The sequence below is a fragment of the Strix aluco genome, chromosome Z (genome assembly GCF_031877795.1).
Source record: "Strix aluco isolate bStrAlu1 chromosome Z, bStrAlu1.hap1, whole genome shotgun sequence".
NCBI lineage: Eukaryota > Metazoa > Chordata > Aves > Strigiformes > Strigidae > Strix > Strix aluco.
The window spans coordinates 11,776,882-11,794,108 of record NC_133971.1 but is presented as its reverse complement, the minus strand read 5'-3'; the positions used below and the strand labels follow the sequence as shown (position 1 = coordinate 11,794,108).

General features: G+C 36.3%; 1 protein-coding gene across 5 annotated transcripts in view; it reads right to left on the bottom strand.

The window, feature by feature from the left end:
* KIF2A (kinesin family member 2A) overlaps nucleotides 1-17,227 on the bottom strand; it is a 58,396-nt gene that overhangs the window by 17,766 nt on the left and 23,403 nt on the right. For 3 of the 5 annotated variants that reach the window (XM_074813768.1, XM_074813769.1, XM_074813771.1), the window contains exons 4-14: nucleotides 16,805-16,859; nucleotides 14,684-14,806; nucleotides 14,007-14,107; nucleotides 11,574-11,669; nucleotides 10,723-10,777; nucleotides 6,700-6,862; nucleotides 3,241-3,331; nucleotides 3,033-3,096; nucleotides 2,519-2,610; nucleotides 2,135-2,277; nucleotides 1,205-1,409 (exon numbers count right to left, since the gene is read on the bottom strand). In XM_074813768.1, the coding sequence (XP_074669869.1) occupies nucleotides 1,205-1,409; nucleotides 2,135-2,277; nucleotides 2,519-2,610; nucleotides 3,033-3,096; nucleotides 3,241-3,331; nucleotides 6,700-6,862; nucleotides 10,723-10,777; nucleotides 11,574-11,669; nucleotides 14,007-14,107; nucleotides 14,684-14,806; nucleotides 16,805-16,859 (1,188 nt within the window). The remainder of the gene's footprint in view (nucleotides 1-1,204; nucleotides 1,410-2,134; nucleotides 2,278-2,518; nucleotides 2,611-3,032; nucleotides 3,097-3,240; nucleotides 3,332-6,699; nucleotides 6,863-10,722; nucleotides 10,778-11,573; nucleotides 11,670-14,006; nucleotides 14,108-14,683; nucleotides 14,807-16,804; nucleotides 16,860-17,227) is intronic. The other 2 variants (XM_074813770.1, XM_074813772.1) reach the window with 1 other exon arrangement.

Genomic DNA, 17,227 nt, shown 5'->3' with positions numbered 1-17,227 from the left:
AAAAAAAAGGCATATGAATATTTAAGTAATATTTCTTAGCTCTCCTGATGTGTCCTGGCTTAATATATGAAAATCTGTGTCGTGGTTTAAACCCGGCTGGCGGACAAACACACCTCAGCTGCTCGCTCACCCTCCCCCGCCCCAGGGGGTGGCAGAAAGGATTGGAGGGGTAAAGGTAAGGAGACTCGTAGGTTGAGATGAAAACAATTCAATAACTGAAGTAAAATTTAAATAATAATGGTAATAATAGTAATAATAGAATACACAAACAAGCAATGCACAATTCAATTGCTTACCACGCACCTACTGATGCCCAGGCCATTCCCGGCTAACAGTTCTGGAGGAGAGAAGATCCCAGAAGAGACCCCACCCCCAACTTCCTGGCCCACTCTCCTCTGAGTACATTGTTGTATGACATGGATTATTCCATTTGTCAATTTGGGTCCGGTGCTCTGGCTCTGTTCCCTCCCAGATTCTTGTACACCTGCACACCAGCAGGACATGGGAAGTTGGAAAGTCCTTGATCTCTTAGCAACAACTGAAAACATCAGTGTATTATCAACAGTCTTCTCATAACAAATCCCACACTGAATCCAAAACACAGCACTATTCTAACTACTAAGAAGAATTACCTCTATCCTCACCAAAACGACGACAAACTGTAAAGTGACTGTATCAGACAATTTGCTACAGAGTAGTCAAAAATGGATTCCAACTTTTTACTGTTAGTTCTTTCTGTATATGTTGCTGTTGTGTTGCTTTACTGAATTAAAAGCAGTAAATAAATGTCATAAAAGTAATTTTATTTTTTATTAGAAAACAAAAAAATACTGAGATCAGTAAGAGTATTTCCAGTTAGTATTTCAGACCTTGAGTACCAAAGTCAGTCATCTGTCCTCCCATTTTAGATATATATCAGAGAAGTCCTCAAAAATTCAACCACTGAGAACTTTTTGTTGACATTTGTTTTGGTTTTTTTAAATTCATGCAAGTTGATAGCACAATGTTTCTGCAATGTTTCTACTTGGTAGTTACCAAGTGTTCCTTCAGGCATTTAGAGGAAAAATCAATACCTTATTTTACCTGTCACATCAGAAGACAATGTAGACAAGCAAAGCCTGCAAAAACACTCATTTTAATAGTCATTGCTATTGTGTGTAGAAGGCTTCCACCTCCTCAAAGACAATGGAAAAATTTCAGTTACCTTGAGTGCTAAAAGGCTCTTGTTAATTTCCGCACCTTCCAGTCGTGTCTGCCTATCTGCGCTGGAAGTGTCTGCTCCTCTTTCATTGCCAGCCAAATCAATCAGAGAAAATTTACCATGCAATTTCCCCTTCCTTCTGAGAATAATCTGAAACACTGCATGGCTTCGAGATGAGTGTGCATTTGCAGATGTCTGGCCAGATGTCCTTTAAACAAAAGCAGAGAAGGGAAGAACATATGAACAGGCAAAGGACTATACATGTTAAACACACTACCCTCAGAACATTAGTTTTTGCAGGGCAGAGTCCTGCATTTTCATACATGTGTTGACAGCATATCTAACATTCTTGTGAACACTAGAGATACAACCCTAATAATTGGATGTACCTCTTTTTCCATGTCTTCAAGGAGAAATGGAAGATTAGTAAAATTTTACCTCCCTTCTAAAAGTAAGAATAATCAGATCTTCAAAGACTTCAGATTATCAGAGATTACATGTAAAATGCTGATGGCATTTTTATCTGATCAGGCAGCAGTCTATGCACAAGGCTAATTTTAAAAACAATGAAGCTGGATTCTTAAAAAAAAAAATAATTTTATGCTTAACCTCTGTCACTACATATCAAGGCCTTTCAGAGCTGAAGAATCTGGCAGTATTCCAGATTACAAATGATGTGAATTTAAGTCAGTAAACTGCTTACATAATGCATGCAGTTCACATCCTGTAGAAAAATCAGTTATCTCTCTCTAGGAGACAGAGAAACTATAAACATCTTTATTTAAAAGGTAGGTGGATTCCTTACTTGCAACCAACATTGTCAATAAAACCACTGCTTATTAAAAAGCCATCACTATGAAAAGACCCCCCCAAAAAATCTTGTTCTGATTCTTTAATATACAATGAAAAACTGCTGTAAGCTGTGGGAGGTACCTGCAGCTGTTGCCTATTTCAATAAGCTTAAGAACATCTTCAACACATTTGACTTCCCGTTCCTGTAGTCCCACCACCTGGACTTGCTGTTTACCATCTTCTAACACTCTTAATTTTGTCTTCCTGTTCAACAAGTCAAAAACCTTAAGGAAGGGGTGAAAACAGAACAGTTAAAGAGGAGCTTTAAAAGATAGTTTTGTTTCAAATCCCATATCAAAATATGCAATGCATTCCATGGAAAAACAGGATTGGAAGGGAAGTGTAAAGAATTCTTTGAAATAAAGCTTTTAGTACAAAGAGGAAAAAATTCTTCTAGCTCAAAGCTCAAAATCTTGTTTGTGAAAGAGAAATTCCCCCTTCCTCAGAGAAAGATCAGGTACTTACCTTACCACTGTAGATCTCAAAAAATGTTGCATATACTTGAAGTTCTAACTTCTTATAGTTTGGTTTCTTTAGCATTAAAAAGACATCTCGAGCTGTGAACACATTTCCATAATAAAAAGAAATCTCGTTATGTATCTGCATTTAATGAAGACTCATTAATGCATAACAGTCTATTTTACAGCATCTCTCGTATTTTGCATGTATAACAGATAGGGTCAGTGAACCAAGTCTAAAACACTGCAGTTTAAACTGCCACATTACATCCAAAGATGCAAAAGACCCCAAAATTATAAATATAACAGAGGGTTAATTAAGTTTATTACATTTTTTGAAGTTACCTATATATACATTTACTTTACTATGCAAAGACTACACATCTAGGAACTACTTTTGATGTTACCAAAGCTCCACTGTAATGCAAAATATGTAGACCCTGATGCTTGTATGGCAGGGAGCAGAAAATTTATTGATCTCAACTAGTCTGCAAAAAGACAACAAACCAATAAAGTCTCACCTGCAAGTGCATATATTCCTTTAGAACAATCCTGGTTCTTTCCTGAAAAGTCACCACCCATAGTCTAAATTTAAAAAAACACAAAAACCGTCAAAAATACACAATAAAAATCACAGAACTGTAACTTTTGTATTTGTTCCTTATTAAAACTTATGTAAGTGTATCATACATAAGAAGTGTATTGCTGACATGTAGAAGAAATACTTACATGGGTTTTTCCACTGCCTGTTTGCCCATATGCAAAACAAGTGGCCATTCCCCTTTCAAATATGGTCTCCACTAACGGTCGAGCTGTAAACCTTAAATGCAAAAAACAACAGTACTTAAGACACTGAACTACTTTAAGTTGCCACTACCACAAGGTTGCTATAAATTTTAAGGCCAGAAGTGACAAAACTGCTCCTGTACTTTGAGAGGCCAAAGGACATCTCTACATTAATTGCTGAATTGAAGAGACTACCAGCTTTAAGGCATTAAAACAATCCAAACAATCACATAAGAGCTACAAAGTCTCCTTCATTTAGTTTGCAATATTATTGTCCTTTAAACCCTAAGAAAAAAATTTCCTTGTTTTAATGGGAAAAGCACAGCTTAGTACATGGAGCTCCCTAAAGAACACAGAATTAGAAGACATCAAAGTAGAGCAGTGGAGCAGATAAATACTTAGGTTTTGCCAATACTAAAATTCTGCTATAGTTTTGGGTTTGGTTTTTTTCCCCTCCCCAAATCAGCTTCCAAGATTAAATTTAGAAGACAAATGGCCAAAACAACACTCACTGCACATTAGTATTTTGAGAACATACATACACTGAAAAAAGGCTCAAGAAAATGGATACCCAAGCTCTTCAGAACAGAAGTATCTAGTTATCCCTGAAGTATTACTTGATGTGTTAAAAAAATATTATCCAAAGTATCATTTTTCTATTTTAGAGAATTAATTTTTATTTTAAAAAACATAGTTATTGTTCCTACTGCAGCTGCTTGTCACCATTATTTCATTAAAAGCTCCAAAAGCTAAGGGTAAATTAATGGAGGGTTACCAATGGAGGTAAGAGACTCTCTGCAAAAATCTCTCTTTCAAAACTTTTTCCAGGTGTTTACACATAAAGTACCTTTAAGTGACAGAAACAGGAACAATTGTTTACAGAAACACGGAGGTGTTACAACTTTCTTTCATTCTACTTTCAAACAAACACAAGATCACTTACAAAAATAATACAGGCAAGACTGAGCCATTCAGCAACCAAGGGTTATGCAAAAATCTAAGTTTAACTGAATCATGAATTTTCATCAAAAACATACCAGACAATTCCTGATAAGCCTTAGTGTTTCTTTTTGTTGTTTCTAAACATATACCTCCCTTGTCCTCAAGAGGATATTCCCATATTTTGATGTTTGTTCTTTTTATATATAAAATACAAAATTTCACAAAGTCCATCCACCTAAGGAGCACTCTGCATTATCTCTGTTTAATTGAGTTTGAAATGCCTTATTTTGCTGATTTATAAAAAAGGGATTTAATATATCTATTTTAAAGTAAGGCAAAATACAAACGTATCTAGAAAGGTTTTCATAAAGCATTATACAACTCCAGATGGTACCATGCCAGAACAGTCCAACTTTACTAGAACCTTTATTTGCAATCTTGATCTTTCAGAAATGTAAACTCTGATTCTCCTTTAAAACTCAAAAGGCACACCCATTCAAACCAGTGCATGCTTTTTAATATTAACAAAAACTTGCAACTCAATGTTGTGACTCACAGATTAAAAAATACTTAAAATACAGCTTAGGCATAATAATAATAGTATTAATAATAGCAGTAGTAATAACAATAATAATAATGACGATGATGTACTTTTCTCCCTCAAACTGAAGAACATTTTTCAGTATAGAAACACAGTGAGTCATTTTAGCATATTAGAGAAAACTGGAGTAACTTGCCACACTGTTTTTTTTCCCCACAGTGACCCTGAAGTTCTGGTGAGAGCAGATGACGATAGCCATCTTGCTCTTACTTCTGCTGTTGCAGTTGGCCTTGAAGCAGATTGCCCTTCAAGTAATAATCAGTACTGTGCCATATAAGGGAGAAGGAGAAAGCCTGTACTGCTACACAGACTACAGAATTACCATGTCAGTATAAGTACAATCATCTTTCAAGATTTTCCTGTATTACCATTAATCTATTATGTAACTAATAAAAATTGTTTGCAGAAAACTCAATACAAAAATATGACAAGACTGTATGCCAAAAATACCCCTCACATTTAAACACTACACTCACAAAGCTCAGTAACAGGAAGGAGGGAGATTAGAAGAACTGATTGTTAAGTGGGAGGAGAACTACTGCAAGAGGCACACTTCACCAGCTAGATTGCTCTCCTGCAGCTCTTCAGTATCAAGAAAGGCAAGATGCTACCAGTAGACAGTCTTTAGAGACAGAAATCTCCAAGAGCACAGCTTTGCTGTTTAGAAGTCTTGTGAGCGTAAACTAACAGCCTATAGATTTTCCTTTCGTCACACTTCTCCTCCTAATTATATCAAGCATAAGACAGAAATTTTAATTTTCAAGGCTTTTTAGTAATTATTTTACTATTAATTTTGTTATCCACCAACAGGATGTTGGCGTCCAACATCTATCAGGGCACGATCCTAACTTGCACTTCCTAGTGGTATCAAAAACAAGAATTCAGGTATTTCTCTGTCACTACTCCTTCAGGCTACAGGAAGCACTTTCGAAGCATTATCTTCATCAAATTATTTTCTAATACCAATACTCCCTGAAAAAAGCTTCACAGTATTTAGACTGTGTACCAAGATTATGACTTGTCATGGTGTCTAACCTTGCCTGACACTGTATCTACTCCATTTATTGACTTATACAAGGTAAAGAGCTACTTCTAAACACGTTTTTAAAAGTGCTGTGTGAATTATTCCAGCTTTGGAAGTGGAAGTGAAACAGAAGAATAAAGGAGAAAATGGAGATTGAAATACCTTGGGGCTGAAAATGGATGTGTGTCTTTGTTGCTGTTGGTTTTAAATCAGAAAGATTCAGCATTTTGAGCAAGGTAACTTAGCTCCATGCTCCTCCACGTTATTGCAGCCAGATTGCTTCCAGCAGCCAAGCTAGCTCAGTTATCTCAACAACACAGCAAGATAACCTCTCTTGCTTTCTTTGTACTATTTCCCCACCCTCTCCTGCTTTGTTTCCATCTCTTAATTATCTTATATTCAAACTGCAAGCTCTTTGAGGTTAGGCTGTCCTTTTCTTCCAAGTTTCCTGAAAACCAGAAGCCATAAGTCGGGTTCCTCAGGTGCCGCACATACAATAATTAGTAAGACAATAACCCGGAGGCAAATGGAGAGCTCGTGAAGTTGTTCAAATATTCAGTAGCTGAGGAAGCAGGCAATAAACACTAGAGCCTGGAAAGCAGCAGGGCTTGGAGGAAGACTAAGGTCAAGGGTGGTGGAGATGACATTGCAGGTGAAGAATTCAGGATGTTAAAACAAAAGTAAACAGGCAAAAAAAAAAATTGAGGTAGCCATATACTTATCTAGTAACAGAGAGAAAAGGAACAAAGTCCATGACCAAAGTGAGCCCACATGTATTGACACAGGAGATACATGAGAGAAAACATTAAAAAAAAAATAAAGCATATACACATACCTGTAAACCATTTCATTAGGAGCCGTGTCATCAAAGGCATAATCAAAACGAAAAGTTTGGTTTTCTAGGTACCTTGTTAAATCCACCTTTTGTTTTGGTTCGTGTACCATCACAACATCTTTACTAGGAATTGTTATTACATCAAGGTCTTTCATTAAAGTTTCTACAAAATAAGTGAAATATATATTTAACTAGCAACACATCATTATTTTTTACATTTTTTCATTGTTCACACTCTTATAACATCTCAGATAACACAGCTCCTCCAAGTAACAACACTGCAATGGATCTGGGCTTCCGATGACTAGATAGTAATCTGCTAAGTAAAAGACTTCATTTTGGAAGTCTAGTCATCCTATACTACCAATTGCTAGAAATGAGAGGTTGTACAAAGCTGATAAGGAAAACTAAGATCATTAATTATAGCATTAGCATTGTAGCTTGTCATGTATTCTGTAATAACACTTTCCATGGATTTGAGTTCTTTTTCCCCATGGTTTCTATACTGTTTTACAGAATACTGCCATATCCGTTGAGTTTTCATAAATAACATCTCTAATGGAGAAACTGGATGCTGAAAGGCCTATACTTCTTGGACTGTCAAACTTGAAAACATGAAGAAATTAATATCCTTATGATAATCAGCTTTATTTTAAAATTTTATCTTTTTATTTTCCCTAAATCCTTAACATTACAGTCAAATGTTCGCAGCTTTCAATTTTGCTTTTAATTTACTCAGACTTCTTCATTTGTGTATTCCTCCTGGAACCTAAAGTATACATCTTTAATATGGCATTTATCTAAATTATAATCCTTACTAAAAATTACCTTGTAAGCAGAAAAAGCTGAAAAAGCTAATGATCCTTCCTATCGCTAGGAATGAACAAAAGCTATTGTCCTGGTTTCAGCTGTGATAGAGTTTATTTTCTTCCTAGTTCCTGGTACAGTGCTGTGTTTTGGATTTAGTGTGAGAATCATGTTGGTAACACACTGATGTTTTAGCTGTTGCTAGGTGGAGTTTGTCCTAAGTTAAGGATGTTTCAGTTTCTCATGTTCAGCCAGCAAGCAGGTGCACAAGAAGCTGGGAGGGACCACGGCCAGGACAGGTGACCTGAACTAACCAAAGGGATATTCTGTACCATAGAGTGTCATGCTCGGTACATGAACTGGGGGGAGTGGGCAGGGGGGCACATCACTGCTCAGGCATTGAACTGTAGGTGGTGAGCAACTGCACCGTGCAACACTTGTCTTTTCTTGGGTTTTATTTTCTTTCTCCCTCTTTTATTATATTCCTTTTCATTACTGTTAGGATATTTTTAAATTATTTTTTTATTTATTAAACTGTTCCTAACTCAAGAAGTTTTATTCTTTTTTTGAGTTCTTCTCCCTATCCCACTGGGACGGGGGAGTACTGAGCGAGCGGCTGCATGGTGCTTAGTTGCTGGCTGGGGTTAAACCACAGCAGTCATCTAGATGCAATTTCAGCAGTGAAATCCCAGGTTATAATTACTACACAGCACTACAATTTACTGCTAATTGTTGTATTAGATACGAGTCAGCAAAACAGAGAACCCAGTGATCCATGATATGCACAAAAATAAAGATCTTTTGTGTGTCCAGTCAGGATCACTAATGTGTCCTACTTACATTTCTACGTAAAACTTCTTAAGGCACGCAGTTCAAGAACTTGATGTGGCTTTATACAACCAGATAAAAATCTTTTCATCAGTTAACATACTGATCAAACAGTACAATAGTTACCATTGCATGACATTACACACCAACAGAAATATGTATTCAAGTCACTATATAATCAATTTTCCAACTGCACTGCAGTAAAATAAAATGTAAGTATTCTGCAGTAATCACAGAGAAGAAATAAGGAACAGTGATGAAGAGAGATGTATGACAGTCAACCCTGTGCAGCAAAAGCTTTTTTAGTTTAAGTAGTCAAAAGCTGACTTTTCTTAAACAATTGTTTGGAATAAGACATGTACCTGCTCCCAGCTATTTGTTATGACAACCTGTACTCCTTGCTGACGAGAATTTGGAATACTGTCTCTGAAACCCACCATACATTTATCAATTATATGTCACTGAAATGACATCTTAAAATGTCAATCTGAACACCTACTTCCTGCAAAGTCAACCCACAGAACAATTGGTGCTGAGAACACCTAAAGATTTTGGTGATAGTTCTGTGTTTGCGAGACTGACAGAACAAACTAATTTAATTTTTTCTTTTCAGGGGGCTAAACACTAATATCTTTGATTCTTTTATACTCTTCAATTTTAAATGTGGCTTAGGAAATACTGTTTCTTATGAAGTGTGTGTTTTCAGAAGATTGTACCATGTGGGTACTAGATTACCTCGGTGGCTCATCCCCTGCATAGATTATTTCATTAATACCTTTTTACTTTAGGTTATTCTTAAAAATGCAAAATAAATTTAGTGTCAACCTCATTTTTACTTAGACACTCATCTTCTTATGAACACCTCTGAACTATTTTTTTAAACAGCTCCAAACCACTAATACCTAAGATATGCAACTTTCACAAAATCAAATTCTACTTCTGAATCCCAACTCATGCCCCAGGACAACTTGCTTTCATTTACTGTAATTTCACTTTGTCCACCTTCAGCGCAGGTAGAAGGTGACGTTTCCCCCAGATGTATCAGACTTCTATTTCATATTTTATTAAAGATAACCTCCAATACTGAAACAGAAATTCAACTGCTACCAGATTTGTATGTTGAATGACCTTATAAAATAGGTTGTGCAAAATAGTTTCAATTAACTGACATCTAGATTATGCATTCATTTCAAGATCAACAAAAGAAAAAAATATGGGGAATAAGAGAACAATAAAAGTAACAATTAAAAAATAATAAAGTAGGGGAAGCAGCAATGTGGAAGAAAAAAAACAAGAAAAAAACTAACTATGTATTGGTATCAACATATGTTTTCTCTTTCCCATTCTCTTTCCCATACAATTCTCCCATTTTCCTCTGGATATGCTCCAGATAATCCTCAGTGGGTAGTTCTGACAATACAAAAACAAGAAATGTATCTCATGTTGTTTCAGAGTCAGAGCTATGCTCTTTGAGTCCTTTACCTAAACAAAATATAATAAAAAGAGAAGGAAAGAAACATCTTTCAAAACAAAAGTCAGCTTACTTAAGTGCTGGATTCAGACAGGCTGCAATCCAGAAGCATTTGCACTCTTAATTTCCTGCTGAAAGTAATGAACTTCAAGGGAAGATTGGGATTCAACTGGAGTTGAAAACCTTAAAGGTTTTTTTTGAATACAGACTCCAGTCTGATGAGCAGGCAGTAAGAAAAAAAGTTGTAATAGTAATCACATACAAAAAAGTGACTAGGGAGTCATTTCAGTACCTAATAGTTTTTAAGTGGCATTTCATGGGCCCTAGGGTATCTTGCCCAGCCCTGAGCAGCAGCTCCAGGGCATACAAGTCTCCAGTTTGTATGTAATCCACTAGCCCTGTGAGGATGCCACGGGGCACCTGACATGCCATAAGACATCAGCGTTTAGTCATCTGAATTGCTACCTTGATGTCTGATTCAAGACCACTTGAAAAATATAAAAATACAGTACAAAAAATGTGTAATGGAAGTTTTCACTGGGTAGATCTCTGCTCAGATCAATTGAAGAACAGTTTAAAAGAATGGTGATCCTAACGCAATGTAAGAATACTGAAGAAGTTACAGTAGAATTAATTTCCAGATCAACTAAATACATCCTAGACGACCTTGCAAAAAAACTGCAGTCTCTCTGTACCTCAGCTCCCAATGCATAAAATGGTGACACTTAAACTACTTTTCTCCCCATCCTCATCCAGGTTATGACAAGTCTAGGAATTTTCTGGGTCTGTCACACATATTGTCTAGTATAACAGTCTCACCTTTGATCAGTATTTCTAGACATCTTTAACACAAATAATATTACTATCAGAAGCAACTTGTCAGAGAAAAAATTCAGCAAAATCTTCGATAGTCATACCTTTTCTATTGAGTGGTCGTTTTCGTACACAAACACATATCCTGTGCTCATCAATCTGCAAAGGAAACAATCTTTCAGTGAACTATACCCCAATTCCAGTTATATAATATTTTACTTTATTTTAGTTCTGTTCTTGAATTAATTAACCAATCATTTAAACAAAGAGAAATTTCCAAGACAGCAAGTCATCTGGACGTGTAAAAGCCCCTTGTGTCTGCACAATAGCCAAGAACCTAAAAGGGAGAACCAACCATACATTAACAAAACTCCTCGCAGACAGTGATATAATCCCGTAGACTAACCAGGTACATCTTGGAATACTGCAAGCAAATCCAGCTCTAACAGGGTAGAAACGCTGTTGACAGAAATTGTCACAATCTCTGATTTCTACAGAGATCTGACAACCGCCATCATTTAAGGATTCTGCTCCTCTGACTTCCCTGCAAACCAAAGGCCCTTATCACCTTCAGATATCAAATATTAATCTTTACACTCAACAGGGTTTTTCAGAGAATCTTAATGGTTTTGTGTGCACATCCCCTAGCATCCCAGGAGAATTTACAATACAGAGGCTGAGTGACTACTTAGTACATACTGGTATTATTCAATACTAAAAAGATATTTAAGTGACATAATATAATTAATGATTTCATAACCTAGGACTTTCAATACCTACTAATTTCAGTATCATCCAATTACTGAAAAAAATAAACCCATGATATAATGAATACTAATATATATTAAAGTACTTATTTTTCATGTTTACAGACAGAAGTATACATTGAAAAAATTGAAAACATATAGCAAAAATACAGAAGGATAAAAAATTTCCATGTTGCTGTGGTACTTACAGGATCTGCAGTTGTCAGTGGTCTATAATCCAAACTTCCCCTGAAATCTCTTATCATACACATAATTTCATAATTTGGGTTTGTAGCATCAACATCCTAGGGAAGTAAACAAGTAGAATTTCTAATATACATGTTTTCCTGAAATGGACTAACTTCAGTATCTTCTGTATTTATTGATAAGAAAAATGCACATTAACTGAAACCGTATTTTTCCTCCCAAATGCCAGATATGTCTCAAATGCAAGCTTAATGCCTTTTCCCATTCTGATGTAGCTAGTTTACTGATCATAAAGCAAAACAATTATATGCTTCCTATTTCATGGTTTTGGTTGGCATGTAATAGAAAACACTTTTTAATTGAGGACTCATTAACAGTCTACTCAAGAAAGAGAAATTACTCCCTTCTTTCCCAGAATCTTCACACCAAAGAAACACCTTCAAACGGCTGCAGAACACCAGATAACATACACAGTCAATGCTTCTTAATCTGAGATAAGGCAGTTGAACGGACAAATGGATATGCTCCATCACACAGGTACAACACACACTGCAGAAGACAGGACAGGCACCCCAGCTACTCTAAACACAAACCTGCTGGATCCAAGATGGTTGAAGGAGCTTGATCCTACTACTGGTCCTGAGTTAACTCCTTCAGTTACTTGGATGCCATGGAAACTCTTCTAATGCTCCTAGACCACCCATCCACCCCTCCCCGAAAAAGCAGAAGCAATCTCAAGGATACACAGCAGGCTACATCCAGGCTCAGAAGACCTCCTGTCCCTAAACCTGGAGCCATCAGTCCCAGAGTGAATGGACACATAAGAGGCCATGCATGGAGCCCCTCCAAGCCTTGCTAAGCTTAAGTCTCATGGTTCTCTGAAGAATCGGTCAAATGTCAAACGTCAACGTCCTTCCTGTCACTTGTCCCTGCAGCTGTCAGTTTTCACACCATTTCATTGCTCTTGATGCCATACATAGCCATCTCTGGTACTCAGATCTTACTAAGTTTTGCATAGATACCCCCAGATGATGTAAAACTCCTTCTGGATCACAGCTGGTTGTGGAAACAGCATAGGCACTCTCAGAAAGCACCGCACTGGGGTTAACAAGCTGAAAGGGAGCCAGCTCATGTCTCTGCACCTGTGACACAGCCAAAACTGTGTCCTGGTAATCAGAAGTTGACTGTACCTTGGTGGTGTTCACCCTGCCTACAGTGAACTAAAAACTGCTGACAGTAGGTCCACACAAAATATATACCTGGTGAAATATTTCCTTCTAACATTCAGAAAGGAGTACCACTTATTGTGGAAAAAGTGTTTGCCTAATATTCTTCAAAGCCTTTTTAAAGATCTTGCCCACTAGAAGACAGTGCTTAGCTAATTATTGCTGCATTTCACAAGAATGACAACAGAATACACAAACCAACATGAGACACAGCTACATACAGGTCACTAAGACAAACACAGCTTACTCAAACAGAAGTTTAAGACTCAGATGCAAAGGGAGTCTTCACATAAGTGATAAAAAGAAAATTTTAGGTGTAGTACCACATCGCAGTATTTTAATATATAAAGCCAAAAAAAGGTCGTTCCTCACACATAAAAGCATATTAATGTTTTGTGTTTGTGTAGATCGATGGAAATTAGAGAACATGAATTAAACATAGCTGATTTTAGGTCAACTTGAAAACATCATTAAACCATAAAGTAAATTGCCTGAATTATTTACTTGGTGCTGGTACTTGTCATGTCAGTAGTGGACTCTCTTTAGAGACTAACACATACACACAGGGCTGCCAACAAGATTACACTACTAGTTTGGTAAAGCTTTTACACCACTGTGACAGAAAGTCATTTAATATTAAGAGATTTTTCTCACTGGATTAACAATTTCTTTCATACAAATTTCTAACAACTTGTTGTCAAGCTGCTTGCATGATGCATAGCTAAATTATAAATACATAGATTGATTTAAAGAAAAAAAAAATAACGTTCAAACTTGAGCCTCAAACAGATCTCCTACAAAGCATCAAAGATCATAAAGAACAATTCATCATAATGTTGTAATATCTCCTCTAGAATAACAGACCTATCTAAAAGCCAGAAGTTTGATTATTTTCAACAATTGATTTTTCCTAAGAAATAGCTATCATCAGTACTTGATCATTAAAGAACACATGGCAAGATAAGCAGTTGTAAACTATTATTTCTGTAGGAAGAAAAAGAGGGGGAAAACTGTCACTGTCTAAAGTAACAGTTATGAAAGCAATACACCCAACCACCAAAATATTTAGCAAACTTGTATACAGGATGAAAACATTTAACTTCAACATTATTACAGTTCATAAAAATTATTAAAAACTGACAAAAGCACAAGGATTTTGCAAACTTCTCTTGCTGACATATATTTTCCATTCGAGCTAAAAATACTAACCTGAGCCCTTTTTTCTCTAAGTTCCTGCTGCTGTAACCTTCTTTTTTCACGTTTCTCTTGCAGTTTTTCAACCTCTTTTACACAGTTAGATTTCCTACGTGCTTAAAGAAAATGATATAATTTTAAAATATTTTCAGTGCTGCACGGATTTAGTATATACACTGTAACATATTGATTATATTAATTTATTAGAATGCATTTACATCAACTACCTTTTCAAGCAAATCAGTATTAGTACAGAATAATTACGGCAATTTAATTTCTAAAATTCATAAAATAATGAATTAGGAAAAAGTCATGGGAATGGGACAATAATTACATGACCAAAAATATAAGGACAATGACCCTCAAAAAATAGTTGGACAGATACATGTGATCTCTTGGTTTGAATTAAAAGAAAGTCCAGGCAAATTAAAAAAAAAAAAACCAAACAAAAAAACACAAAACCAAACCACACTGCCATGGTTAGAAAATGATAAAGGAAAAACTAATTTCAAATACTAGCACAAGTAAGATGAAAGTGAACATTTGTTTAGCCACAACTCTGAAAAAGCTCCTCAAGGAAGCCCACAAACAACTGCGCATGTAGACCATTTGTCATTTATGGACAACATAATCCAAGAGAATGTACATGTAACGCCCAGAATGGATGAATCCTTGATACATGTTTTACATACAAGGGGGTCCAAATTCCTTTTTTGCAGCTTGAACTGGAGATATATCTGAAACAATACCATTCTGTTGAGAGGAGGAAGGCTGCTCGGGAAGCTGAGTAGGTCGCGCACGTGCAGAACCAACCACTGTAAAGGAAAAGCACAAAGTTCATCCGGACGCGGAAGAGTAACGTTACTACGTAACTCTGAAATGCTTTGTTATGATGAGATAAAATGAGGTCCCTTTCCAGACACAAGAATGTACTGTAGGAAGTCTATCATTAAAGACATTTGGTATGAAGCCTTTTCTTTCCCAGTGTTATACACCAACACAACATCATTAAGTACTGGTGCTGCATGCGCATATTTTTAAACAGTCTACTGAAGAATTAGTACAACTTATTATGTGTACAGAATGAAGCGTGTACTTGGGAGATATGCAGTCCTGAAGCTTAAAGTGCTGAAATTTTATTTCTTTTGTGATTATACCCAAAAAACAAGTAAGAAAAGAAGCCCTGCTGTTTCACATTCTCTAGATGTTATGAAATGGTCCCATCCCATTGAGCCTACAATCTCTGGAGAAGCAAAGGGATACAAATGAAAGGCAGCAAAGTGCAACTCAATCTGTGAGTGGAAGAAACAACCTTGTTGACACTATACTGGAAGGGATAGAGATACAATCAGTATGTCTAAACTTATGCATTGATTCTATACATGCTAATGATGCCAATTTCCGAAGATGCAGTGACGTCTGTTCCCAGTGAATGCAGTGGGATTGGTGAGATGCAAGCAGCTCTGGTAGAGCTGAATGCTTTAAATTGTTTTTTCAAAGAGTTGCTTCAAGCAGCTCTGCTTCAGCTGGCCCATTTCCTGCACACGCTCCTAACACAGTCTACCAGAAGAGGATGAAAGTGAAGGTATCAGCTTTGATTATCAACCAGAGATGACACTCCAAATGAAAGGCCAGCTCACCGTGCAACATGGAGACAGCTATGTAAACAGGTATTGAACAGGACAGACAAGACAAATGCCCAGATCATTCCAAATATGATAGGAGATCTAGTTTATAGCACAAATGGACTACAGGAAATAAGACAGTGTGCTGAGAAAAGCTGAATTACAAGGCCAACAAAGAACAAATACTTGGGCTGTGAATAGTAAGATGCAAAATACAAGTAACAGGGTTATTCCATATCAAACAGACCATTAACTAGAACCAACAGCATGTATGGATGTGAGGAGAGCCCATCAGTAAGATCTCTCAAATTTAAACCATATTAGTTTAAAAAAAAATTATCCTCTCCTCATGAGATTTTCAATTTGTTTAACACCCCCAGAGGCAAATGGCAGAAAGGCAAAAGTGGTCCCAATCATCCACCAGAAGAGCCTGAAGAGTACTTGCAAAGATACACAAGCCCACTTGTTTTTCAAGTTTAAACAGATGGACTAGAATCTAGTCTGCATTAATGACGATAATGTTTGGAAGAAGAATCATCACCATTATCAGTACAAGTTAGTTAAATTTAACACAGGAGAGAAAATGAAACAATAAGCAGTAACTATTCTTTCCCATGTTATAGATGCATTACATCTCTATTCATCCAATACATGCTTTTCAACTATCCTCCTGTGGTATTTCAGCATTTTTTGTACATTTTTCGCTGTTAACTGTAGAGTGAGAAATAACCCATAGGGCTTAAGTACTCTTTCAATGAGTGTTTACACACAGACTGTTACAAAACTAAGTTAAAAAACTGAAAGTCTAAGAAATTTAAGTGCACTACTTAGTGTATATTGAAACACTCAATTAAGCTGAAGCAAATTGAGGATGCTTTTACTTGGAGAAGGCCACACATGGTTTAATGTAGCATAATTAACTTCAATTTTTTGTACCTTCAGTTCATTCAGCTTAACTTTCCTAATGCTATATTGCCTAAACTTGCATATAAATACTATTTGTATAGTATTGATTCCTAAACATACATAGAACTAATTCTAGGAATGGTGTACTAGTATGTCTTTTACATGTCACATGCATACATACTGACTGAGAAATGCAGAACTATTAAGGAATGTTAGATGAACAGGAGGTTAAAATGTTCCCATGTTTTTTACTTCCTTGAAATGGAAAGAGATAACATTTACCTCTGTTATCTCTGGCAGGGACATCATTCTTAACAGCTGCTGTAGATCGTCGACTCTATAAGGAAAGAAATCTCTGTTATTTGATTACCATATTATTGAAAACCTAAACTGCAGCCCCACCTCTACTTCTTTCCAGTGAATGAAAATAACACACCATCAGCAATACAAAAAGGCGATTGCTGCCAAATCCCTCCCTGAAGAGCCTAGGGTGAAGACTACTTGAATTATACACACTGTTTCAAAACAACCTTCAAAACCTTTTCTCTGTTTTCCCTTGAGATATATTTAGTTACATAAATATTAGTTCCCAACTCCTTCTCTGCTTAACCTGTTCTTAAAAAATTTTTAGAAACCCCTACTCACTGTAGGAAAAAGAAAGGAACACAGTTATCAAATAGCTCCACAGACACAAAAGCTAAAGTT